This window comes from Zonotrichia leucophrys, chromosome 13 (assembly GCF_028769735.1).
Source record: "Zonotrichia leucophrys gambelii isolate GWCS_2022_RI chromosome 13, RI_Zleu_2.0, whole genome shotgun sequence".
Lineage (NCBI taxonomy): Eukaryota > Metazoa > Chordata > Aves > Passeriformes > Passerellidae > Zonotrichia > Zonotrichia leucophrys.
The window spans coordinates 17,123,627-17,149,344 of NC_088183.1; the positions used below are offsets into that span (position 1 = coordinate 17,123,627).

Below are 25,718 nucleotides of genomic sequence, written 5' to 3' on the forward strand. Positions count from 1 at the left end.
ACCATCACTGGAGTATCTGAGGGCACGTGTGCTCAAAGCCTCTATTACAGGACTGTAATAACACTCAAGCAGTAGCAGGAAATGAAGTGCAAGGATAACATCTGCCAAGAACCTCAACACATTTGTTTTGTCAGCCTCCTTTGGCAGGGATGAGACAAAGCTATCGTGAAGCTGGCCTGCTGATCAGGCACTGCTGCTATTAGAGAGCCTCACAAAGTGGAATTAAAAGCTCAAAAAGCTTCATGTGAACTGCAACACTCAAAAAGTAGTCTGCAGTTGTATATTGGAGAGTTTGTATAGTAAAATAGTGTTATTTATCAGCCAGCCCATTAGCTGGCTTGAGCTGTACAAGCCATTCCACCAACTTGCACTGAATTGTTTCCTCACTGCCAGCCCCTGGGACGGTGCTGCTGCTGCAGGGCTGCCTTCCCCTCCCACAGGCACCTGTGAGAACCTGCAGCCCATCGGGGCTAACCTGAGGCATGCTTTGAAGGCTTACTGAGCATCTGATGGAATTTCAGAAAGGCAAACTCAAAACTGAAATCAGTCACAAAGATCAAGACTGCCATGATATCCTCTTGTTACTCAAGAGATCACAGGGAAAGGCTTCCCATCAGACACAGGGAGAACTCAATCAGAACTTTATCCTGGCAAAATACACGTGGCAGAACGGGAGGAACAAGAGTGGTAAGAGCAAAAAGGAGAAAGTGAGCAAAATTTGGCAAAACCACAACTATTAAATGCCTTTTCAGTGACAGCTTTGCAATATTAAATATAGCTCTGGAGTAAGTTAGTGCTACAGTGTTTAAAATTCAGAGGCTGAATCAGGTAGACACCGAATCCTGGCTTCAAAAGGAAAGCGATCTCAGTAAAAATGCATGGCTGTCCTCAGCAACACGCTGAATGCAAGATAAAGAACATGACAGATCAGTACAACCTATCAGTATGAAATGACTTCATTTCCAACCAAAGATCATATTAAAACTTCCCACTTCATGTTCCTCTCAAGAGGTAGTTCCAGCAATCCCAAATACATGATTCACTTTTAATAAATCACTTCTGTCACCTCCAAGAATACATTACATAAATATATTATGAAATAATCAATTTCAAACAAACCATCTAATGTAGCAGTAGGCTGCTATTTCAGAGCTAGTTTAACTTGACAGCCTTCCATCACCAAGAACCACATATGTAACTTTCTATATTCCATCAACCCTAGTTTGGAAAATGGCTTTTTTAAAAAAAGCCTACTTTGCCTACAACTTCAATAGAAAATGATCTTCCAGGCAGCATCAATAAAAGCAAGCAGGTGAAGTACAGGAGGGGTTTTGCCCAGGCACTCACATCGAAGTTGTTGAGGGCGTAGGCCAGCTCTCCGCCGCCGCCCTGCTGCTGGGCAGCGTCGTCCGAGGCCGTGGCCTGGGCGGCGTTGGAGATGCCGCTGACCGCCTGCTGCAGCTGCTTGTAGATCAGGTCCCTGTTGGCCTTGTAGGCAGCCACGTCGGGGTGCTGCAGGCAGGCCTGGGACGCCGTGTACAGGATGGGCACGTTCTTCTGCAGGATTCCTCTGGCTGCCGCCATCTGATCGCGGTGACCCACATCTTTCAGCTCCTGTTAGGAAAATTAAAGGGGGAAAAAAAACATTTGAGATTATTGCCCACGTTCAACATCCATGCACTGTCTCCCCGCATCTTCAAAAGACAGGCAGGTTCTTTGCCTCAAATCTGCTCAAATCCGTCTGCTGAGCATTCCTATCCTTAAGGGCTCAACTAATTGCAAAACACGACAGCTTCATAAAGCCAGAAAACAACAACACCGCAGGGCGATTCACAACACCACAATTCAAAACCTGACGTTGGATTTTTGTTCCTCTGCAGCATTGGACCGGCATTTTAGAAGCTGTCCTGTCTTGCACTCGCAGATGAGAAGCAAGATCATCTTTAATTTAAACTCCCAGGCTCACAACCAGAATGTTTTCTTTAATCACACCTAGAAGATGGCATTTACGCTCCTCAAGAGACTCAGGTACTTAATTTCAGAAGAACAAATATATCATCTCATTCAACTTCTTGTTCACCTCCAATGAGACAAAATTAATCCAATGACTGTAATTACCACTAATTCAAGATTAGTGAGCAAGTCCATAAGTCTTTTCCCAAACACTCTGTGCTGTAATTCTCTAAAGCACCATCACCTCTGTTTTGGAACAGAGCACCATGATCAGATAAAGCCTCTGAGTCCAGCACGAGCAGTAAGTTTATAAAAGGAGGAACAACCACAGTTATTAGCAGCAGCACCATTTCAAAATTACCTCTTAAATCTAACAAAGAGGCAGTGAAAATGAAGACAAGGACTGCCTTACTGAGAAAAGGGAAAAAAATTCTGTCAGACTCTCTAAAATGAATGGGCAATAGGTGACCTCTGTAAGGTACACACTGAGCTGGGAGGGCACTCCAAGCAGGCACAGAGATTTACAGATTTTGTACAACCACTTCCCATAGTATGGAACAATCCATCACAAAGCAGTTTTAGAGCATTTATTGCATTGCCATCACAACCTTACTCCCCATTTACTACAATCAGATTTGAGATACATAACCAACTGACAATCCCTTTTTGACTGTACCCAGCTTATTTTCTAAGACAAATCTGTGCAAAAAAAAAATCAAGCAGTGTCAGAGGTGCATAAGCAGTTTTGGTTTGTACATATCTACAGAACAAAGAGGCAAAAAATGCTCTAAAAGAATTATGGTATTTCTGATAATTTAAACTGCCCACACCTCTGCTTTCCTCTGAAAACTTAACTACTCAAGAATGAGTCACACCAGTGCTGTTGAACAAAACAAATTTCACACGCAATTTAAGGCTAAGCACAAGCTATCCAAACACAGAACATACCCACAACAAACAGGAATTTCAACCCCTCCTCCAATGGACATTTCAGTGCAAGACCAGTGAGCAGCATCACTCACTTCCTCAGGAAGTTGTAGCTGTGCCCAGCCATGGATTTTGCCCTCAGTGCACATGGGCATGCTCAGTCCATCTGCATGAACCACAACAGCAACAGGGTCTAGCGGGGAGTGCCCCAGGACTGGGACACATCTCAGCTCCTGTCCTCAAGTGCAGCTCTTGGGCAGCAGCATGCCATTAAAGCACCAAAACACTGACATTTACAAGTGCTACTATGAACAAATTCCATCAGAAGCAGCACCCTACAGCCAAGCACACTTTCCTTGTTTACCAGGCAAGCTCACAGTTCCTTAGTGTGGCAGAGCAGTACTCAGCAATAAAGTAAAAAAATAAAGTGAAAAGTTTTAACAGAACAGGCACTTTCCAAGAGCATCAAGGTATTTTGGAAAAGAAAAACAAGAATTAATATGCAGAAGAAAATGGCCACACTATACCTGTTGTCTTTTGGCTGCCATGATGTTAAGCTTGTCCACTTCTGGTTTGAGGGCTTTGTACTGGATACCCAAATCCTGCTCTGTGCCGGCATTTCTTAGTTTCAAGATACCATCTTCCACCTAAAAAAATATATATTCACGTATTTTTCCAAGCAATACAGTCCACAGGTCAGGAGGTAGTTCAGAATGTATTTCATGGCAGTCAGAGAAAGCAATCTTCCCCTGCCCCATTATTTTTTCAAGAGAGACACTTTAAAGGCCAATAGGATACAGTGCTTAGCTACTATTTCATAGTCAGCAGCTACCAGAGAAAGTCAGGAACACACATCTGAAAGAGCATGAAGGAGTCAAGAGCCCTGGCAGGGCCATAGCAGTGGCCAAAGGGCACAAGGAGAGTCCTCAAAGCTCATTTGCAAAGGAAGACCCAGTACCCAATGTCATTTCACTTCAGATTCTGCACAAACCACTCGCCCACCCTGTTGCCCATGGGAAGAAAAGGCTTCCTCAAACAGTAGTCCACTTTCATTTTTATTTAGCCTGCTGAAGCTACTCATCCCTAGCAGCTGCAAAGGAGTACTGGTTATAAGAAAGCCAAATTCTGTAAGATGAAAGGGCTGGCTCTCACCTGCAGCTTCAGACCAGGGCTCAGTTAGTTTTTGTACTAAAAGTTCAGAACAGAGTGCAGCTCAATGTCAAAAGCTACTGACAGTGAGAATAAAAGTGAGTGACACAGACCCACTGCACACATTCTGCTGAGAGGGAAAACCCCCAGACCCTCCCCACATTCTGCCGAGAGGGAAAACCCCCAGACCCTCCCCACATTCTGCCGAGAGGGAAAACCCCCAGAGCCCCCCACTGCAGAAGGAAGCTGCTGCCAGCACAGGCCCCACAGGGTCACACACAGAGCGGGCACCTGGCGGAGCAGCACACTTACAACTTTGAGCTGCACGAGCAGCTTGTAGACGTCGGCCATGTCAGCCAGGATGAGCAGGCGGGTGACGGCGGAGAGCAGGGCGCGCGCCGCCCGCACCATGTTCCCGCGCTTCACCGACGAGCAGGGGTCATCTGCAAACTCCCCCGAGGCGCTCTTCATCAGGTCACCTGCATGGGGACACAGCAGGGGCTGCCTTCAGCATCACACAGCATCCATCAGCCGCTGGAAAGGTTCCTAAGCCAACCTGAGTCTCTAAAACAAAACCTTTGTGACACACGGCTGACAGTGTGGCTACCTCTGAGTACAGCTACCGCATGGCACTGGGGCACAGGGGTTTGTGCAGAGGGGTTCACGCAGGAAGGAAGGGCTGGGAAATCACACTTTGGTCCTTATTTCCATTTGTACAGGTGTTTCAGCGTGCCAGAATTCTCTAGAGAGGTGAATTCAGCACGCCTTTGCAGGGCTGCAGTTATTTCCCAAGCTGCGATGCTTTCAAAGTCTGAGCAAAAGCTTTGATTTGTGTGCGTGTAGGAGTTAAGCAGAAAGCAGCAGAAAGCCCTGTAAACATACAGTGAGCTGCCACAGCTCCTGGGACCGTAAACAACTTGGAGCGATGACCTGGCTGGATATGCCCTGGTTGGAATTCAAAGCCAGGCAGCGCTTCGTAAAACGCTTCAACATTTCATAGCCTGTGGGGCTGCATCTGCTGCAGGAGCAAAGAATTTGGGTTTCAGATGCTAACAATGCCATTGGTTAACTATGAAAAGCAAAGGCCACTTTGCACAGCTAGAGCAATTCCTCCAGAAGGCATTCACAAAGCATGAAAGTAATGCCTGCATATAATCAGAGAAGTAAATTTTGGATTTCTCCCTCACTTTTTGGGCCAGCTTCCAGTACCACAGTTCCTACACAACAGTAAGTTTTGGAATCCACATTGTTATCCTTGGATCTCTCTGCATCTGAGAAACACTGAGAGAACAGCTAGGACTTAGTTTAGAAAATGATAGGGTCTCAGGGTCAGGGATTTGCAGGCAGCAAGAGATGACCAGAAAGCAGATGCTAGGTGCTGTTCCAGAGGCTTCCCAAAAACCTGTATGAGAAAGTGTCCATGTGGCCAAATGCCAAAATAAAAATAGCCTGTCTCAGATGAGACTGAAAAACCTCCACCAGCGCTTGACAAGTGACAGCTGACAGTGAGTCCCATGGAGCCCCCCACACCAAACAGGGCAAGGGCTGCACCAAAATCTCTGCCTGATGCAGTCCCAGGAGGCTCCACTTATTTAACAGCTTATTTTTAACTGCTCAGAAATGCCAACAGCTGGAGAGCCTGGGGTTAACCATGCCCATACATAATATCTTCCCAGGAAGTTCTCCCCACCCAGGCACTCTACACCTTCACAGCTAAATTCAGCCCAAGCACAGCTGCCAGCCTGCCCAAGCAACCACACCAAGATACTCGACTTTGTTCAAATGCTCCCCCCTATGTAACACCCTTCTATCATCTTAAATAATACAACCAAAAGTGCCACATAACATTTTAAGATAAAAATATGCTACTTCTGTACTGGGACACAGCAAAAAAGCTTCTGTCCAAGTACAGGCCAGCTCTGAGTGTCAACCCAAAGGTATCCCCTACCCAGCTCTGGGGAACACAACTCATTACTTTAACACGGGTTAAGAACTCCAGATTTCCAGGTGGGTGAGAGATGATGTACCACCAATGCTGTGAGCTTCAAACAGCCAGGAGATTACAAAACCCCAACACAGCTGACATGAGCCTTTCTTTATTCCTTCTGGAACAGGCTAATAATAAAAGTCATCACCACAAGTATGAAATACATTGACAACCTCAGGATTTAAGGAAATATATTTACAAGAGCATGAAGCAACACAATAAAAGGGAATGGCTTCAAACAGAGTAGGGTGAGATGGGATACTGGGAGGGAAATCCTCCCTGTGAGGGTGGGCAGGCCCTGGCACAGGATGCCCAGAGCAGCTGTGGCTGCCCCTGGATCCCTGGAATATCCAAGGCCAGGCTGGACACTGGGGCTTGGGGCACCCTGGGATAGTGGAAGGTGTCCCTGCCCATGTCAGGGGGTGGGACTGGATGGATTTAAGGTCCCTTCCAATCCAGGCCATTCTGTGATATGCCAGAACCGAAACAGAGTACAAATTTTTCCTTCCTTATTTACTTATATATAAAATACTCACATTTTCAATTCCCAAATAATTGTTTTCATTTATTTTCTATTCAAAACAACTTATTGAAGAGGTCAACTTCTTCACGTGAATCTCAGAAATTGCTAACAAAGTTAAAAGCCAAAATTATGCTCTACCCAGCTCTTAAATTGCAACCTTTCAAGCCAGTACTAAAATAAAACACTATTCCCTTTTATTTTAACATGAGATTTTTAAAGATTTAGTGAGTTTCAAACAGCTTGTCAGGGTGTCAAAAGATAACCAGCTTCCCAAAATTAAAAGCAGATTATATTTAAAGTTGTTGCATATATATACATTTCTGCCAATTAAGGGAAGCTGACTTTCAGGTTTCTTTTATAAAGGGAAAGCACCCTGGGGTAGTTCTTTTAGCTGGATTCAAAGGGCAAGAGAGCACTCTGGCCTGGCCTCAATATGCAGGAACTGCATAGTGTGTGCACATCAGCAGTTCCAAGGGGATCCAGCACAACCTTCCCTTTTTCAACACTGAACACAGGTAACACAACCACTCTGGAAGAAAGATTTTAAGAGTTAAAGTAACACAGTGGAGAAGATTTCAACTGTGAGACTCGGATTATAAAGCTGGTACAAATTCTTGCATGAGTAGTCTGTTTTTCCAATACAACCTTAGATCTTCATTAGATATTAGAAGGGAAAGAAAATAAAACAGACTTGAGAAAAGAAGAGGCAACAGTAGCCATCCTGTGATCATGTCAATAAAGCACCAAGAATTCACTTAAATCTAATGGAACAAAGCCCATTTCAGAAATGGTCAGACTCCAATCCATCAAAAGAAAATTCCCATTTTCTAGTCTCTTTCTCCCACACCCATAGGGTGTGACAACACTTCCAGGCAGCACCATTAACTCTGCTCCCACACCAATTTTTGCCATATCAACACAGGAGTTGATACTTATGGCAACAAAAGCTTCTGATAATTCCTTAATCTTGCCTTTAATTAAATCCATATACTGCCTACAACACTTCTACAGTTTGCCAACAGCCACCTCAGAGCTCCCTCAGGGTATGGCTTTTCAAAGTGGCACACTCCTAAAGCTTTGTTGCAGGAAACCAACCGAACTCATTGTACCTTTCTAAGAAATTTAGCTAACTGGTCACAACAGAATTCTGAAGTTGAATTTTCCAAGAAGAATTCAGTATTTAACTTCAAGATGTTCCACAACTGGCCTTCTCCTGCTCTTTGGAAATCCTCAAGCCAGACAGCCTCCATGATGTACATAGAAGAAACTGTTATCCCCTTTCATAATTCATCTCACTGTTCAGTTTTGAAGAACCCTTCACTTAGAAGAACGAAGCAGAAGGACACAGAGCTGAGTCAGTTGGTTCATTCCCCTGCACTTGCAACCTGAGCCATCAAAGCATTCATTTCTTCTCTTACCTCAAACCCTAAACACAGGCTTAGACTTTTCAATGTTAAGTGCTAATTTTTGGTCTGTTATGTAAAGCTGCCATAGAAGACAACACCAGGAGAGCGCAGTGAATTCCCTGGATCCCCATGCTCACATGCAGAGACAGAGAGCTGTAGCCATCAGCATTCCAGGGAACCAGAACAGCATTGCCAGTCTGACCCAAAAGAAATCTCCCTCTTGAGCCCAGTTTGGAAGCTGCCTCAGTGCCAAGCACCTGGGTAAAGGAATGGCTGAAGCTCCAAAACACCTCCCAACAGCACCAGAGGAGCTGGGCAGGACCAGTGCTGCACCTTCTGTTACCCAGCAAACCTCTGATGGCAGAAATGCCTTCAACAAACACTACAGCAATGCCAAAATTCAAGATGTTCACATCAAATGCTTTCCAAATACCAAGTCTTTTCAATAACCACAGCAGGATCTATTTTGAAGAACACTTTGATTCCTTATCTCCACTTTTCTGCTCAAAACCTTAAAAAGTTTCATTACTTTATAAGGAATCAAAAGTAAAAAGCTTTAAAGGGCCAGGAATCTTACTGTAAGATATTTCATTAACTTGCTTGCTGTAATTTATTCTTCCATTGTAAAAAACAAGAAGACTTTGAAGATCCACTTACATTGATTTAGTAGGCAGCCATGCTATTATTCATTCAAAATAGCTCTTTTCAGTTCTTTGTTTTTACCCCCAACAAATGGGATTTTATGAACAAGCATGCTCACTAAAATCATGTACTCTCTCAATCTTCTGCTCGCTAGGCTAAAAAAATTTTTTTTAATTTTCTCTGATGAGACAAGTTATCTATTGTCCTAATCATCTTCATAATCCCTGTCTACATTCATTCATCTTTTTTTATTATGGTAACTAAACCACTCCCTGCTCTAAATAGAGGCATTATTAATGCTATTTTCCTGTCCTCCACTGAAGATTAATTGTGCTCTATATCCATAATCCCACTGCCAGCTCATCATCATCCTGCTGCTGACCACAACCCCCAAATTCTCCTCTCCACTCATGCCCTTTTTGCAAAATATTTGCTGAGCACATGTACAGGCTTTGCATCCCACTTGCCTTGTTTCCCCAGTTCACAGATTCAACTGGTCTGACACAGTATGGGGAGGCTCCTGAGGTGCACAGAGCGTGTACAACCACATGCCTTGGGAGGTTGTATCTCCCTGCTGTTACCAGCTGAGAACAGCAATCCTCCTGGGCACTGGCAGCAATGACCCTTCCCTCTGTTCCAGCTCATTTTTACTACTTGCTTCTCCTTTCCTCAACGGCTGGTTTGACTTTGAATCTCCTCACCAAGAGCTGCTCTGCTAAGCCTGGCCGAACACTGGCCCCATGATGGGGCACAGCTCTGACCCTGGGCTGGGCTGCAATGGTGTCCCCACAGAGCCTGGTGGGCACCACCTGTGTCCAGGAGATTGACCCACCAGCCTGAGCAAACAGGCACAGCCACCCCTTCTACACCACAATCCACACAAGCTGCAAACAGCAAAAAGGGAGGAAGAAGTCATGCAACATTAAAATGGGAAGTTATTTCACTCCAGCACCTCTCAGTTATGAGCTTCACCTCCTCTGTCAAAGCCAACAGAGTGGAGAGGTTTTGGCATCAAGCCTGTGTGTAGTCTCAGAATCAAGAAGGAGCCAAGAAACATGGGAAAGGGTCATCTGGAAGGTTTTCTATCAGTCTCTTCTTCCCCCCAGCCTGTCACTGCAATATTCAGCTACAATCCAGCTCAGGGAAGTTCTCAGTCCCAAGGGCTGAGCAGAGCTCCCTCTCTCACCAGCACCACTGAGTCATTTGGAGGCACCCACAGACGAGCACTAACTCTCAACTGAGCAGCAGTCGAGCACCAACAATTAAAGCCTGGAGTCAAAGGGAGCTCTCCTGCTGTTTGTTGTTGTTAAATTAAGCCAACTCAATTAGCCCCTTATATTGCAGCCTTCTTACCTTGATCTTTCTTTGGTCTATCAGCCAGCCTCATCCAGAACTTAGAACCATTTCCAACTAATATTTCACCACTCTGCAACTTCAGCTACAAACAAGTAATTAATGCTAATGAGTTTTCCCCTTTTTGCAGCAGCAGCCGTCACCATTAATACCAGTTGACTGGGTTTCACTGAAGCATAGAAAAGACTCATGACTGGAAGAATGATAAATGATTTATGAGCAACAATATTTACTAGTGCATATTTTAGAGTAAGTCAGCTCCATAGGCTTTTCTTGCAGGTCTGCTCCAAGAAAGTAAAAAAGAAAATTATAAAAATCAACATTAGATGTGAGGAAGGAAGCCTGGAATATTTAATCAAGGTCTTCACATTCTGTTTGGTGTTGTTTACGTTTTACATATTCAAGAAACACATCTCTGTTGAGTCAACACTTGGCTCTTCCTCCTACAGTGCTGGTCTGTATACAGTCAGATATTGAAGAAGTTATTGACATATTTCAGATGTAGTCCCATAAAATTCAGAGCTGCAGGGAGCACATTCACTTTTGAGCCTAAACTGAGTTTTTAAATGCTCGTCAAAGAATTAGCCCTTCTGCTTCTCTTCTTAATCTCTGCTTGGGCCATCCAATTTCCAGACCTACCCAGTTACATTACTGCTCAGGGATGCCAGCCAGGCAAGCTGAGAACCCACAAGTTGACATGCACAGTCATTAGAAAGAGCAGCAAAGGGAAATGGGAATGGTCCCACTTGCTCTGAAGAGCCACAGTTTGAGAGGCCACCAGATCCACACTCTTACCTTGCTTGCGAACATCTTCCACAGCTGCCACCAGCTCCTCCTTCAGGAACTGGCTCTCCTTTGCAATTTTGTCTCCTTTCTCCAGGAAATTCTCTGTTGCTTGCTCAACTGAAGCAGCCAAGACATGAGCCTTTTTAGAACGGCCTCGCTTTTTATTGGAGGGGCCCTTGTTGCTGGTGTTAACCAGTGTTGTTACCTAAAGGAATAGATGGAAGGGAAAAAAACCAACAGCAAATTTAATGTTTAGCCATTTGATAGTAAGGCCACGTGTATTTTTTTCTAGACAGTGTATTGCTAATGCCTGCACTATTGCCAGCTCCAAAAGTTAACCTAATGACTGTTTTTCACATTTAAACACTACCATGCTTCTTGATTCTTTAGATGAGCAAAATAAATGCAACTAAACAGCTCAAAGACTTCTCTTACCAGCAGCACTCCTCAAAAGTTGACTTTAAGAATGGAGATCTATTTGTATTTTTGATAAACTGCAGTCTCAGTAACAGGCCAGAGCTCTTTGGCACCACATAAAAGGAACCAAGGTGGGGATAATTAGTTTGGGATTACTCTCCAGTCATAAGAGATCCCAGACAAGATTGAAGTCTGTGCCAGTAGAAATGTAGAGACACAGTATCTTTTCAGTCCAAGCAGTGCTATAGCCAAAGGGCTGAAAGCAGAGCAAAGGACTTGCTAGAGCTCATTATTTCCCTGAAAAAAAACCCAACTGAACTCTCACAATCATCCTACAATCAACAAATATTTCCAAGCTGTCCATCTTAGACTGAAACCCTGGTGGGAGCAGAGTCATCACCAGAGGCCAGGAGACCCCCCAGGTACTCCCTGAGCTCAGGATCCATCCCCTTTTGTCACAAAATCCACACACCCTTCTGCATTTGCCTTATTCCTTCCTCTCCTTTTTGGAAAGCCTCGGAAAACGCACACAAAGCTGCTTCAGAGGGACATTAAATTACAACACTAAAAAAATTACTACTCTGGAAAGCCCAAGGACTGCTGACATAAAGGTCCTCAGAGCTGAATCCATCTTCCCAGCTGGCTGATGCAGAGAGGGAAAGCCTTCAGCTGGGAATATCGTGGTTGGTTAATGGGGAGCATTTGTACTGGGTACTCTCAGTTCTTCATCGTGTTCTACAAATAAAGAACAAGTTGCAACAAGGCAATTTGCTCCAGTTCCCTCTGTATTTTGCCAGTCACATCATTCAGGGGATTGCCAGTACAGCCTGTTGGGCTTATTCCTTGAGGACTAAGTTACAGACACTGCATTGGGTGAAAAAGGTCCTGTGAACGAGTTTGCTCAGTTAAGTTTGCCAAATTAAGATCATTTCTCTTAAGCAAAGACTCCATCAGTAACTTCAGCTAAAAAGCCTCATCAGTTGGATAACTGCCCACTTGAGGACCCAGAGGGAACAAGTCACAGGTACAGACAGCAGCTGGGTGACTAAAGGGGATAATACTGGAAACAAAATTTGATCATTCCCATATATACTTAGCAGGAATTGTGTCCAGCTCGTTCTGTCATTTCAGAAATTCCACATTCCAGGAAAACAATGCTGAAGACAACAAGTGAACTGTCTCTTGTGTACCTTCTCTTCCAGACCTCCTAGAAAGTCTCTTCCAAGAATTTCCAAAACACCCAATACACACAGCTCCCATCTGCAAGACTTACTCCAGCCTGCCTGTACTCTTCAGTGCTTTCCACTGCAGCATATATACCACACAGAAAGAAGCTTTTATTCACAAATCCAGCACAAAGTATAGGCATGGAACATTATTTCAATCAGAAGTGCAGAAATGCCTGTTAGTAACTACTGTGTCTTATCAGGTGCTGAAGCAGCACAGTCTCCCTGGACTCATGGCCAGGGAAACTGAGCAATGAAACTGAGCAAAGAAACTGCTTGTAGACTTTTTTCTTTTTAGTTTGTACACCTAGAATTTGAGCTTTGTGAGTTAATTAAAACACCAAAACAGGTAATCATGTTTATGACTGGCTTTTTATGCCTCATCTTGTTCCTACCTGTGTAACAAGAGGCTCGAGCAGCCTTTCAACTGCCAGTGTCCTTATCTCCAGGCTTTTGGGGTCCCATTTGAAGTTCACGTTGGCTGCAGTGACAGCAGTCATTTCTGCCAGAAGAAGATACATTAATACAATTTTTTATTGTTAATGCATCTTAAAAATAAATTAAAATGCAACCTGTTAAACACAAAACATCCACTTACACTAAGTGGAAGTTACAGCATGTCCAGAAACATCAGCTTTGATTCAAATGGTATGAGCTTGAGAAAATGTTATTACAATATTCAGATATTACCTGCACATTTTGGTCAGAAAGTAGAACCAAAAGCAAATAAACCCCCACACAAACCTACCCAAAGGCACAGTGTTTTATCAGAGCAATGCCACGATCAGCAGTGCCTGGGCCACTCACTGGTGCTCCCTGAGCAATGAAGAAGCACCACAGGCAGTGGGGGCACTTTGCCCATGGAGCTGGGTGCCCCTGCCCAGTTTGCACCCCCTTTCTTCCAGGGGCAGCTCTCAGACACAGCCCCAGGCCTGGGGGAGCAGAAGGGAGCCCTGACTCCAGCAGCTCTGGATGCTGCCCACCTCCTCAGCTCCACACCAGTCACTGCCCAAAGGCTCCAGCAAAGCAGCAGCCAGGTTTAATCCAACCCACACTCCCTCCCCCTCCACCCAGTTCACCTTTGGGGAATACAAAGGTAAAGGAGTGAATATAAGCCTCACAAAGCCAGAAAATCCAGCTGGTTCATACTTAACAGCTTACATATCTATTACACTTCTCCTTAACATTTGCATAGGAGGGAAAAGCAGATTTGCATGAAGAGATCTGTTCAAAGCTGTCACTGAGCCGTTCCTTCCCGTTACAGTTTTATATCAACATCCCAACGGAACAGCAAACATACTTATGGGAAAAGTTGAGTGAAACTACTAAAATAGCTCTGCTGTTGAGACCAGCAGCCTACAAAAATAGAACTAAAAATAAGGAACTACAACAAATCACTGGATTAACACTATGATGCTGCACATTACAACAAAAGAATAAAGGGAACAATAATTTCAGTTTAAAAAATGGATTTAAAGTACTGGAAATCCATAAAACCAATTCATATCACTTCAGACATAATAGATTCTAGTTCTTCCTGCTTTGGGCTGACCTCAATATTCAAGATTAGACTAAACCTACATTTGTAACTCTTTATTTTTAAAAAAGTCAGGAAGATAAATAGATTTCCTAAATCTCCGTCCACCCATCTTCCTAAACACCTACTGTTGAGATAATTTTAAAGCTTATTTGCTGATATTTTTAATCTTCTCTGGCCAGGGCATTGCCTGCACAGCATCTCAGCAGTCACGTTGCTCTGACAGCACCAGATGTCCCCAAGCTGCCAGACGAGCACAACATCCCGTTATTTTTAAAAAGCAGGAGGCAAGGCACTAATTTTGGTAACCAACAATGTTTACAACACGTACCAACAAGCAACTGCTCTCTGCCGACCCCAAGAGCTAATTGTGCACAGGAGGGCTGCTTGTTTCCCAGGGCACAACGAGAGCTCTGGGGCACTGGAGGAGCTCAGGGCTGCTCCCCAGCCTGCCCAGGGCTCCCTCACCACGGGCACCAGAGCACAGACCGGGAACTCACTCCAGCACTGCTGACCAAAGCTGGCACACTGAAGTACAACTTCACAAGGTGCAAGGCAGGAATATTCACCCAGCTGCACTCAGCTCTCCACTACACCCACACTCCGAGTGCCCACACTGCTGGGAGAAAAAAACTTAAAAAGCTGAAAGCTTAAAAAGAGAGTGCCTAGAATGAGGCTGGCATGCATGTAACCCTTCTGATGGTTTGCACTAAGAAAGCAGTGGGTGCAGAGGAAGGCTCCCAGCTCCAGAGCCCCCAAGGAACCACAGGATGGTGAAAGGTGGTCATCTCCTGTCCTCCCCTACCTCTGATAGCAACCACTAAGCACTGTGAACTCACTAATTAACCTCCTCTCTCAATCATCCCCTCTTTTTATTTCACTCACCTACTGGCTTGAGCCACAGCTGGCACAGGGCATGCTGTGAAATGCCCTTCACCCCCAAGTAGCTTCCCACCCCTCACAAGGAATTTCACTGGTTTATTCCCTCCCCATTAGCTCAGTACAAATGCTTCCTACGTAAGAAGCCGAGAAAAATACACTGACAACCTTTGTGGTTTCTGAGAAACAGAGCCAGGGCTCTGGAAAGCCCAGCAGGTTTCTAAAGAAAGGCTTTTTCTATGAAGTTAATGCTGTTACACCTCTTGCAGAAACAATGTGCAGGACGAGGTAACCATGAGAAGATACACTAATTGTATTAGTAGGATAATAAAGGCAATTCATCTGAAAACACGTTAGCATGATAGTTCATGAATTGGCCAGAAGTAATGGTCTATAAAAACCACTTAGTAGTAGTGCTATTGAAATTTATCTAAAAAAGCAAAGCCTGGTATCAAATAGCCTGTTTGGCAGCAAGGGCTTGGATATCATTTGTACATTGCAATAAATATGTTTATTCAATTCACTTAAACCTGTGGAGAACACAGGAACAGGCCATAGGTTACTAACACAGGGGTGAGATGGGTTTAGGGGATAAAAGGACAACTGTCAGGGCCATGGTACAGCATGGCTGTGACTCTCTCTAGTTCTCTGGATTTTGACTCTTCCCTGTGACTGCTCAAGCTCTCCCTCAGTGAACGGAAATATGGAGCAGGCAGCAAACCACCCCATGGGCCAGTGGGGCAGAGTGCTCAATCCTTGGCTCCTGGAGAGCACACCACAACCCCCATGCAGTCACTCCAACACCTGCAGGGAAAGAGGAACCCACAGCAGAGCAGTGCAGCACTGGTTTGACAGCTGGGACAGCCCAACTGACATGGAACACGTTCCCCATGCCCAGCCCCACTGATTTCAGGGACAAAGCAGCACGGACCACACGGCAGAAGAGTGAGCGGCGCTGAATCTCAAGTGCAGGAATATATAGAACAACACCACTGCACAGGGAGTTGTGGTTGCCCAGCCTGTGGTTTCATAAGCAGCAGAAAAGCTGCTTAAGGACCAACGTTCATCCTCCCACACCCCTCCAGGAACTCATTCCCGTTTGCACATCACACCCCCTCCGTACTGGCACAGCTTTCCCCACGCCTGAGCGATTAACCAGATGGGGAAGGACTGATTTGGCTGAAGGGAAAGAAATCCATTTTTGCAAGGTGGGCTGAGATGCCCATCTGGCTCCCTGTGCCACCACACACACCACTATGGCAAGGGAGATGGCACCATCAGCTGGCACCCTTGGCAAAGCCACTGCAGTGGGAACACAGGGCAAAGCTGGATGCCACCGCCAAGCTGAGCCAGGAGCCACTGAAAACTGAGAATCAAGCAGAGCTTCTGCAGGAGCAGGAATGCCCTCCCCACACATCTGATGCTCAGACATGTGAAGCTCCAACCTCCAACCATGCTCACCAGCCCAGCACATTAACTGCAAACCCCTTGAGTAATTTTCCTGTTCATGACGGTGCCCATTATTGCAATCGAGATTTCAGTAGTAATGCAGGGTCCTCCTGGGGCTTAGGGCACTGGCAAGGACATGAGGGCAGGGGAAGCACAGGGGTTTAAAGGAGCCGCTTCCAGAGCTCTGCTCCAGCCAATGATCTGCAAGCAGAGTCACCCCTGGACAGCTCTTGCTTGCTTTCTACAAACAGTCAAGATCTCAACAGCTAAAGATTCAGGACAGGTCTCCATTCTGTTGCCAGCCACTGCTGCCATCCAACTGCTCCCCTCCCTGCCCAAACAGACCCACACTGGCAGAGGCAGGAGCCACTGCAGGGAGCTCTGTCTCAGAATAAGCTGGTAACTAAAACTTCTCTTCCCAAGTTCCTGTCGTGATGGAGGAGTGGGACTGCACAGGGAGGGAGCACATGGAGATGAGCTCTGCTTCCGAAGTGTCCCCCAGGACAGGCCCCAGCCCTGCCTGGAGAGAAGAATGAGCAGAGGGACTCTGAGCTGCTGGGGCTGCCAGGAGCACACCAAGGGTGATGCACACAGTGCTCCTTCCAAAAGCCACAACTGTAGGTCTGCATGTTCTCAAAAACTGGTAATTCAAGTTTTAGGAATAATTTCAGATGCCATAATTCCATAATAGTGGCATGCAAATAATTTTTACATATTGGCAAGCAGAGGAATGCAGCTCTGCAGCTGCTTTGCAGAAATGCCCTGAAGGCACCCAAGGCTTTCCCAAAAGCCCGTGAAGGAGCACAATTTGAACAGCAAGCTCTGCACACCAATGAATGGCAAAAAGGCCTGAGTGCTCAGGGCCCTGTTTCTCCAGGTTGCACTCCCACACCCACACCTGAAGGCAGTGCTGGCTGTATCTCAGACATTACTGAGTGAGTCCATTCCACCTGCCCAGTACCAAACCATCCCACAGCCACCCTGCCTCCAGGCAGGGGTAAATCTCTTGGGTTACACAGCAAAAAGTAACTGTCCATCTCCTGTTCTTCAGTCCCACCACCTTGTGCTACCTGAAACTCTTTAACATAACATCTGCTGTCAGTCTTCACATTTTACCTCTCCTGCCAGGCTGCTTTCTAAAAGCTTTTAGCTGCACTCTCCGATTTCTTGGTATTTCTCAGAGAAGCCAGTATTCAAGGAATGGTCTGACTGGCACAGAGAGGAGCTGACCTTGCCAGGCACAACAGACCACACGCTGAATTCCAGCACTGAGCTAGCCAAAATGCCTAACACAGAACATGGGACAGGAACATTTTACACCTGGGAGGACATTCTCTATCTGAACACCTTTCATGGACTCCTCAGCTGTTCCCCATTCTGCAGGGCTGATGTGCCCAGGAGCACTAAGAGACATTTCACTGCAGTTTTTTGCAGCTTCTTTGTCTCATATGTCTCACTCATTTTGAACGATAATCTGGTCTCCTACCATGCTTCCAGACCATCTCTAGATATTCTGTACTGCATAATGACTCCATCACCCAGCTCCTGGGGATGGAACATGGTGGGATTCACAACACAATGACCCAGCTTTATCTTCCAGACAGAAAGAGAACCAGACCCCTTGTTCCCAATGGAATCCTTTTGCTTGGCTTGTTACCCAAATACCCAACCCACCTGACCCCTGCTGAAGGTGGCAGACAAGAGAGCAAAGATCTTCAGGAGCTGGGTATCTAACACAGACCATTAATACAAATCTTCAGAACAGTTTTGGTTTCAAAGAGATCAAGGCACACTTCAGTAAAACTCAGCTCACATGCTGGGACTTCATATGGCCCAATGACAACTCAAAACTGGTTTTTCATATAACTAGGAGTATCCATAAAATAAAAAGTTCCATTCTTTCCCTTCACAGTCTCCAAATTAATTTGTCTGCCCTGTTCCACAAATAAAGCAACACTCAGCAACCAAACAGCTGCAAGTCAAGGATGTTTGGTGTATGTGATGCTTTTCAAGAAGGATTTAAGCAGGCTTTATTTAAGCTGGTTTTATTTAACATCAAGTATACACAACTAAAAACAGAGACACTCTTCTAACATAGTCTTCAACCTTACACTCCATCTGCTCAGCTACCAAATCCTGTCCCCCACCATAAACACCACGCAGGTACTACCTCATGAGAAATCCTTACTGCTAGAATTTCACAGTCTGAAATATTAATACAAACCCAGGTGTCACATTGTGGCAAAGCTCCTGTTTGCATGTGCAGGATGAGTTTGAGTTGAACCTGTCTGATGAGAGCCAGGTCTTGGTGACACAGGTGGGATGGGATGTACTGCCTGTGTCCATGTCACTGAACTTTGGAGTGCCTCCACATTCTGAGTGTGAGTAGATACCCTGCCCTTGTCCAGCTTGGGGTCAATGTAAGATCATCTCCACCTCATCCCAAACTCTTGGTTTTCATTGAATACAATTTTACTAAACTTTCCATTGTGGTATCTATATAAATAATGGAAAAATAAGCGGGAAATAATTCACTGAGTAAAGCAACCTTCTGTAGAAACCAATTACCATGTTTTCCTTGATGGAATTTCCTTCCACTCAAGTATATTCAACTTTGCTACAGGTTTGTTTAGGGTTTTTTCCCCACAAACTGTAGTAATCACCCAATAAAAAAGACAATATTCAGGTTCAGATAAGCCTGTTCCTCACAAGTGCATCCCAGTTCCAGGACTCTTAATCTGCTTTCATAAATTTTTCTCTGCTGCTCTTGTGGAGAAGACACAGAGGCATCTGAAATGCTTATCAGACAGTCTGACACAGCCAGTAACAAACAAATGCTTCTCTAGTCTCCACTCACTTAGACCTTTCTACTGAATTGAGAGATGAACCCTGATCCAGTGTTCCTACAAAAATCCATGAAATTCTTGGCTGTTGTCTCTCCTGTGTGGGTGCTGTCTCTGAGCAGAGCCCCTCACCTTCTCCCTGTGGCAGCAGTGCCCAGCCCAGCCCACACGGGAGTGGGCACAGGGCACAGCAGCAGATGAAGATGCCTCACTCTCCCCCAAGCAGTCTGTGCTACCTCCCAGCAGCTTCCAGACTGTCACAGTGCTGGGGATTTCAGCCATTCATCTTCACTCAGAACCAGGAACAAGCTCTGTCCCTCCAGGTTTTCACTCCTGCACTCAGGTTCAGCTGCTGCTTCGGGGATGAAGGCACACTGTGCACAAACAGCTTCACTGCTGGTCCTGGGACCCCAGCAGAGATTGCACAATGGCAAATATGATGTTTGCTTGGGAGATGCTGGTGCCAACAGCAGCTTCTTGCCTCCAGTTATGCAAGTGTTCAGCTCTGATCGTTTCCTTCCTGACAGAATTGTTTTACTACAAAGGGTCCAAAAAGGAGGTGCATGGAAGACAAATCACAGGCAGCACAAGCATTAGTGACTTATTTATGTCACACTAAGGCTCCAGTTCATGGATGACACCCTGAAAGAATACAGGAGCCAAACTCAGCCTTATACCCACTTAGCTGTTCAGATGGATAGCCTGGTTCATCCCAGACTTTCAATTCACTTCTGCAGTTTTCAGTTTCCAAACTCATGCATGATCCCAGCTCCATAAAAAGACTGACAGGGAATCAAGAGTGCTTTGAAAGACACACATGCTCTTTCTAAATAAGAGAATCTCCTCTATAAGTAAGATTAATTTTTATATTCTGGCTGCAAAACTTTGTATTTGGCAAAAAAGGATGTGCCATGACCAGCAAGCTATTACTGTAATGAATAACAACCACTCACTTTGCTTTCACATGGATGTTTGTGCATTTCATGCTGAAGGCCTGCAGTAACACCATGAAAGATAAGTTCCCAAATCAGAACAAGAGGATCTGTAACTGCTGTACTCAGCTGCTCTGTGGGTGAGCACTGCAAGGCTCTGGCCATGCAGGAGGACACCACACCTCATTTTAAGCAAACAGCAACATCTCTCCTGACCTTATCCCTGCAGCGATGGCAGCTTCAACCTCCCAAAGCCAGCCCTTACTCAGCCACATCCCTCACACTGAAGCTGTAGGCTCAAACTGTAGGTTCACACTGAAACACAACAAGGGGGCTCAGCCTGGAGACAGGAGGTCAGAACCCAGCAGGGTCTTGTGCATCTGCTGGACTGTGGGAACTCAGCACATCACTCCGGATGTCCAGAGTTACTGAGACAACCCTTGGGGGGCTCGGAAATCCTGGAATGTTGCCAGAAGCGCCTGGTGGTTGGATTTTGACCCTGCAAGGGATGTGCCACCTGTCTGAGGACATGAGAGTCACTTGGGGATGAATGGTGTAAGAATTAAGTATTTACAAGGTGGAAATATAGATTTTAGGGTTTTGGTACAGGGGGGTTATGGAGACAAGATGGAGGGATCAGGGCATGTCTTGTCCTTCTTTCTTCTTCTTGTCACCCATTTTCTGTGGTGGTGTTGGCACTTTGGGATTGGTCCATGGTGAGGGTGCACTTGCTAATATGGGTGAAAGGTATTGGGAAATAAAGGTAAATATGATGTAGGTAGTTTTTAGTATAAAAATAGACGACTGCCCAGTGGGAGGTCAGAGTGCCCTTGGCTGCCTTGCTGGTCAGACCTCTGTCGGGCTGGAAGAAAATTTTGTAGATAATAATAAACAATAGCAAAGACTGAAAATCTGAAGAGCCCTTTGAAGCGCGGGCTGTCCCAAGGCCATCCTACGCGTGTCCATGCAGAGACGAACAGCCGGAGCGGTCACTGGACCACTTGAATCCAACTACCAGGAGTCCTTCCAACCTCAGTGCCTCTTTCCACTACTCTTGAGGCAGAAAACTCCGTGAAGCTTCCCTGAATCACTGAGAAAGAACTAAAGAACAGCTTTCTGGCACTCTCTGAACCACAGCACACATTTCAGACCCTAGGGACACACAGTCAGTGCAGATATAATAACTAGGCTGTGGCTTCAGAGCAAGGCTCTTCAAACCCCAGACTACACCAGCACAGGTTCCAATTACCAACCTTAAGCTAACAATGAATGCAAGAAGGGGCAACCTTTTAACAAGATAATTTTTGCCACAACTACACATTAAATAAGGAAAAGGTTGTTATAAATTAGTCCACTTTATCAGCTGGCAGAAGAATTTGCCACAGCTGCAAAATTGATTCTTGCTTAGCCTGCAAAACCTCACTGATGGCTGGCAATAAAGGGAAAAGAAAACCCAGGGATTTTTGTTCTGATCTTCTTCAGCACTCAACCTGCAATAAAAAGTGCTGTTTATGCTAAAGAGTCAGAAATAACCAGAATCTGACCCCACTCAAACTGCATTTTCATTCCTAAATTGATATGTTGTTATGCAATATCCTTCAGTGCTTTTAGCTGACCACATCTTCGAAATCTACACCTTCATTAGCAATTTAAAACTGTCAGGAGTCCACAAATAATGGAGCTGTGGGAGCCGACACATGTGTTTTGAAAAAAAAATAAAAAAGACTCGCTATAATTGGGGGGTTGATGAAAATTTACTTAAACATGGAGTAAATGGACAGCCTTGTATTACTAGAGACTAAATACCATATTCTTTCTCAGTTGCATGTTCAGCACAGCAGCAACTAAGGACTACACAACAAACTTCTGTGTTTTAAGAATGGAAAAAGCTTCCCAGTTTTCTCCTTTTGCAAAACTTACTAAAAGCACCCACCAAAGCAAAAGGAGAACATGAGTGTGAAGACTCTTCAAAGTAAAATGTTTTCTAAGTTTCCTATGAAAACTTCAGAAGTCCTTTTGCAGTCTTCCACTTTGATTCAGGAACACTCTGTCAGTCTAAGCTAAAAATTACAAAGCAGGTTTTTTTTTAAAGAAAAAAGTAACAATACCCACAGGTGACGAGGCTGAGATGCTCACTTCAGGCTCAGGGCAGCCTCCAGCAGCATCTCTCAGCTATAAACAATGAGTTCCTCTGACAGAAGAGTTGCACCATCACACACACCCGCAGACAACTCCCAACTTGCAGCTCCCGCTGTGGCTTTGGGAGGGGGAAGGGGAAATTCATAAAAACAAACCCCAGAAGAAAGAGTGCCCATGAATGGGCTGCACAAGCATGGCTTGGAGGAGGGAAGCACCTCTCAGTGCCTGCACTAAGGCAGGATGCTCCCACACCCCATCCCCTCAAGGCTGCAGGCACTGGAACGCTGGGGCACTGACTGGTGAGAACCTCACAGCCTCTCCAGGAGAGCAAAGCAAGTCATAATAAAATTAAACACAGTGGGGTGATGCATTTTTGGATGCTTCCCAGAGTTCCTGTACAGCCATAACCACTTTCTGCCAAGCACAAACTCACTAAGGCTGCACCACGGTGCAGAGCTAACCGTGACCTGCCTGGGCAGGAATCCTTTTGAGTCACTGCCTTCACAGATAGATCACCAATTAAAGCCACTTCTCTTAAAAAAACAAAGCCACTGTCCCACCTACATTCCATAGAAGCAACAAGAAGGAACCAGGTTTGAGAAAAAGGAGTCACTGCTTAGATAGTCTTGTTGGAGGGAAAAAAAATTAATGTAGTGACACAGCCATTTACTAAGTAGAACTCACATCTGATTAAAGACACATTTTTCTCTCTCCACCCTTTCTTTTCACCCCCAGGAATAAGAAACATGACAAACCTACAGAACAAAAACCAGATGAGCTAAAAAATCCTGTTCCATTGGCTTTGCACCAGTGCTTTGCCTCTGGTTCTGCTGAACACTGCATCTTTCACTGACAGCCACTGACTTTTCCCTAAGCCCACAATAACAGTCTGTTAAATCAAATAATCATACTCAAATTGTCTTAACCAGTTCTGTAAACTAAGTAAACCAGCTGAGAACACCTGACACTAAAGTACTGATGCATAAAGACCAGAAATTAACTTTTTCTCCTTGAGGTTATAAGCTTTGAACCCTGCACAAGTAATCTACGTTATTCTGTTTGGCTACATATAAACCCTCTAGCTGTTTCATTTTTTGTGCTACTCTTACTGGATTTTACGTAATTATTTTTTATCCCTAACCCCCAGCTAGGAGAGAGGGGAAAACCCCCTGCTCACAATCCTACTGCACTCTTCTCTATAACCTGTGCAAAGTCAGAGGGCTGTGACTGAGGACTCCAGCAGCAGTGAAGGGTCATGGAGTAACAGACACAGGCTGTGCCCACTGTCCAAAAAGGCTTCTCTACATCTCCACTTTCAGAATGCACTGTTTCATGTTACTCAGGAAATGTGTTTCCAGTTGCAAGGGCAGTGGTTTCTAATTAAACACATCTTCCAAAGAGTGGAAGCGGCAGGAACTACAAAGCCATACTTTGTACTAACATTTAAACCACTCCAGAGCCTCTCACAGAGCCAAACCAGATTCCTGCTTTTCACTCAAGAAATATTCCAAAAAAATCTTTCATTTTACTCGTAGCTTGTATGAAGTTGTTTAACTCCCAAGGTTTCTAAATTTAAAAGCCACGAAGTCATCAGCTGAACACGATGATGGGAGAGCTGCTCTGCACCTGCAGCCGGGCCTGCCAGAGGCAGAGGCCGTGTGGGCTCCTGGCACAGCGGCACAACAGCCAGGCCAGGCCCCAGCTGCTGCCTCAGGAAGCTCCTCAGCTGCTGGACCCTGGCAGAGAACCTCAGGGAAGCAATGCTGCTTGTTTGCTCTTCTCTCATGGTTTTATTGCGTGTTTTACTGCCTGCCTGTTGCTTTCCCTTTTAGGGATGGCTTTACACACTGCCACCACCCAGGAAAAAGGTGGGGGAGGATATGAGGGAGGGAAAATAAATGATGATAAATGATTGCAGGGATCAGGAAAAAGAAAAGTGGCAGGGGTTGGTAATTACGACCAGAGAACCAGAAGGAGACACCAAACCCCATCCTAGAGCATTCATCACTCCACAAAGGCATCCAAGAGCCAGAGAATACTGCTCAGGACTGCAACAAGCAGAGCTCCTGCTTTACTCCTTCGTTCAGCTGTTGCTACCAGTCAGCTCAGCCAAGACCACATGAAGGGATCGTACCTTAGGGCCTCAGACAAAGGCTAGACTAATAAAAAGTTGACGGGACCAGTACAACCAAAACCTCCTGATGAGGGTCACGGCAGGACAGACCTCTCAGCTATAGCAATCAGAACACATCAAGCCCTCTGTGCACCACTTACAGCTCATTGTTCAACTTTTCACCTTTGAAATCAATAAATAATTGAAATTTCAGGATGCAGAGACTCCAAAACACCTGGACATCAGGTACTGGTTGGCATGAATGCTATGGTTTGTAAGTGTACTTATTATGAGATGTGTCACTTGCACACACATCCAGAGCCCATCATGAATTATCCAGGACCAGAAGCAACTCTTCAGCACTGAGCAGTGAGATGCTCTAGGTCTTTAAGTCATGCTAAAAGAGATTAGTTTTACAAGTGTACATTACAAGGACATACTTGCAAGAAAGAGGGCAAAAACTGGCAGCTTGTACATCTTGATTAGTTGCACTCACACCCACTTTCACCTTCTTGCTTCTGAGCACACCACAGCTCTGTCCTCTGCTGTTCAACAACACAGGCTCTGAATTCAATATTCCAGTCAATTAAGAAAAACATTTACCCACCTATAGCTTCAGCTGGAGATCTCAAGAGCACTTTGCTAAGATGAATACTGACCTGCTCAGTGTTACGCAGGTTAAACACCGTTTTATAGGCACACAGCTCAGCCCTGTTTACATGAAAAATTCAACTGACCTTTGTGGCTCTGTAAAGCTACATTGCTAGTGCAGCCCTTGTGCAGACCATTTATTTAAGTGGATCTCCTGTGCTCAGGTTGTATCAACCAGACAAAGATATAGAAAAAGAATCTTCCCCCTAGAGCCTTAGATCTGCATAGATATCACCTCTACAAGTGCCCAAAGTGAATGAAAACTGAGAGCCCTTGAAGAAGTGGGAACAGCAGTGGAAGGCGGAGCACAGGAAACCACACAAGCCACCAAGGCCACATGTTCCTGATAGCATTGACCCCTACTGACTTAAATAAAAAGCCACAAATTCAGTATTTACCTAAATGTTCTCTTGACTTTCTGCTGAACAAGGCAATGACAGAACTGTAAGGCCTACAATCTCCCCTCAGTTAACATCCAGGTAAAAAAAAAAAAACACATTATATTTTTCTTCTCCTGATCCTTCAGCACCCACCCACCTACCAAGCTCATTAGTTTCAGCCTCTTCCTTAAACTAGCTATTGACGGCTACTTTAGAACAGGGTGAACCAACTCCCTCTTCTACCCTAATTTGCACCACAATCTCATTTGCTCCACATCAACTCCTCATTTGCTCAACATCAGCTCCACACAGAAATTCTTCTTAAGCATATACAGTCATATGCAGATCTATTCCATAATAGGGCACTGATTGCTGAGAAACTGGGTGTTCTCTGGGAAAAACAGCACACCACAAGCTGAGGATCCC

The 25,718-nt window shown here is 45.1% G+C and overlaps 1 protein-coding gene across 1 annotated transcript in view; it reads right to left on the reverse strand.

Annotated features, from left to right (window-relative positions):
* CTNNA1 (catenin alpha 1) overlaps window positions 1-25,718 on the reverse strand; it is a 118,544-nt gene that overhangs the window by 88,634 nt on the left and 4,192 nt on the right. The window contains exons 2-6 of the mRNA XM_064724604.1: window positions 12,765-12,871; window positions 10,736-10,931; window positions 4,342-4,508; window positions 3,408-3,527; window positions 1,348-1,614 (exon numbers count right to left, since the gene is read on the reverse strand). Of these exons, the coding sequence (XP_064580674.1) occupies window positions 1,348-1,614; window positions 3,408-3,527; window positions 4,342-4,508; window positions 10,736-10,931; window positions 12,765-12,869 (855 nt within the window). The 5' untranslated portion in view covers window positions 12,870-12,871. The remainder of the gene's footprint in view (window positions 1-1,347; window positions 1,615-3,407; window positions 3,528-4,341; window positions 4,509-10,735; window positions 10,932-12,764; window positions 12,872-25,718) is intronic.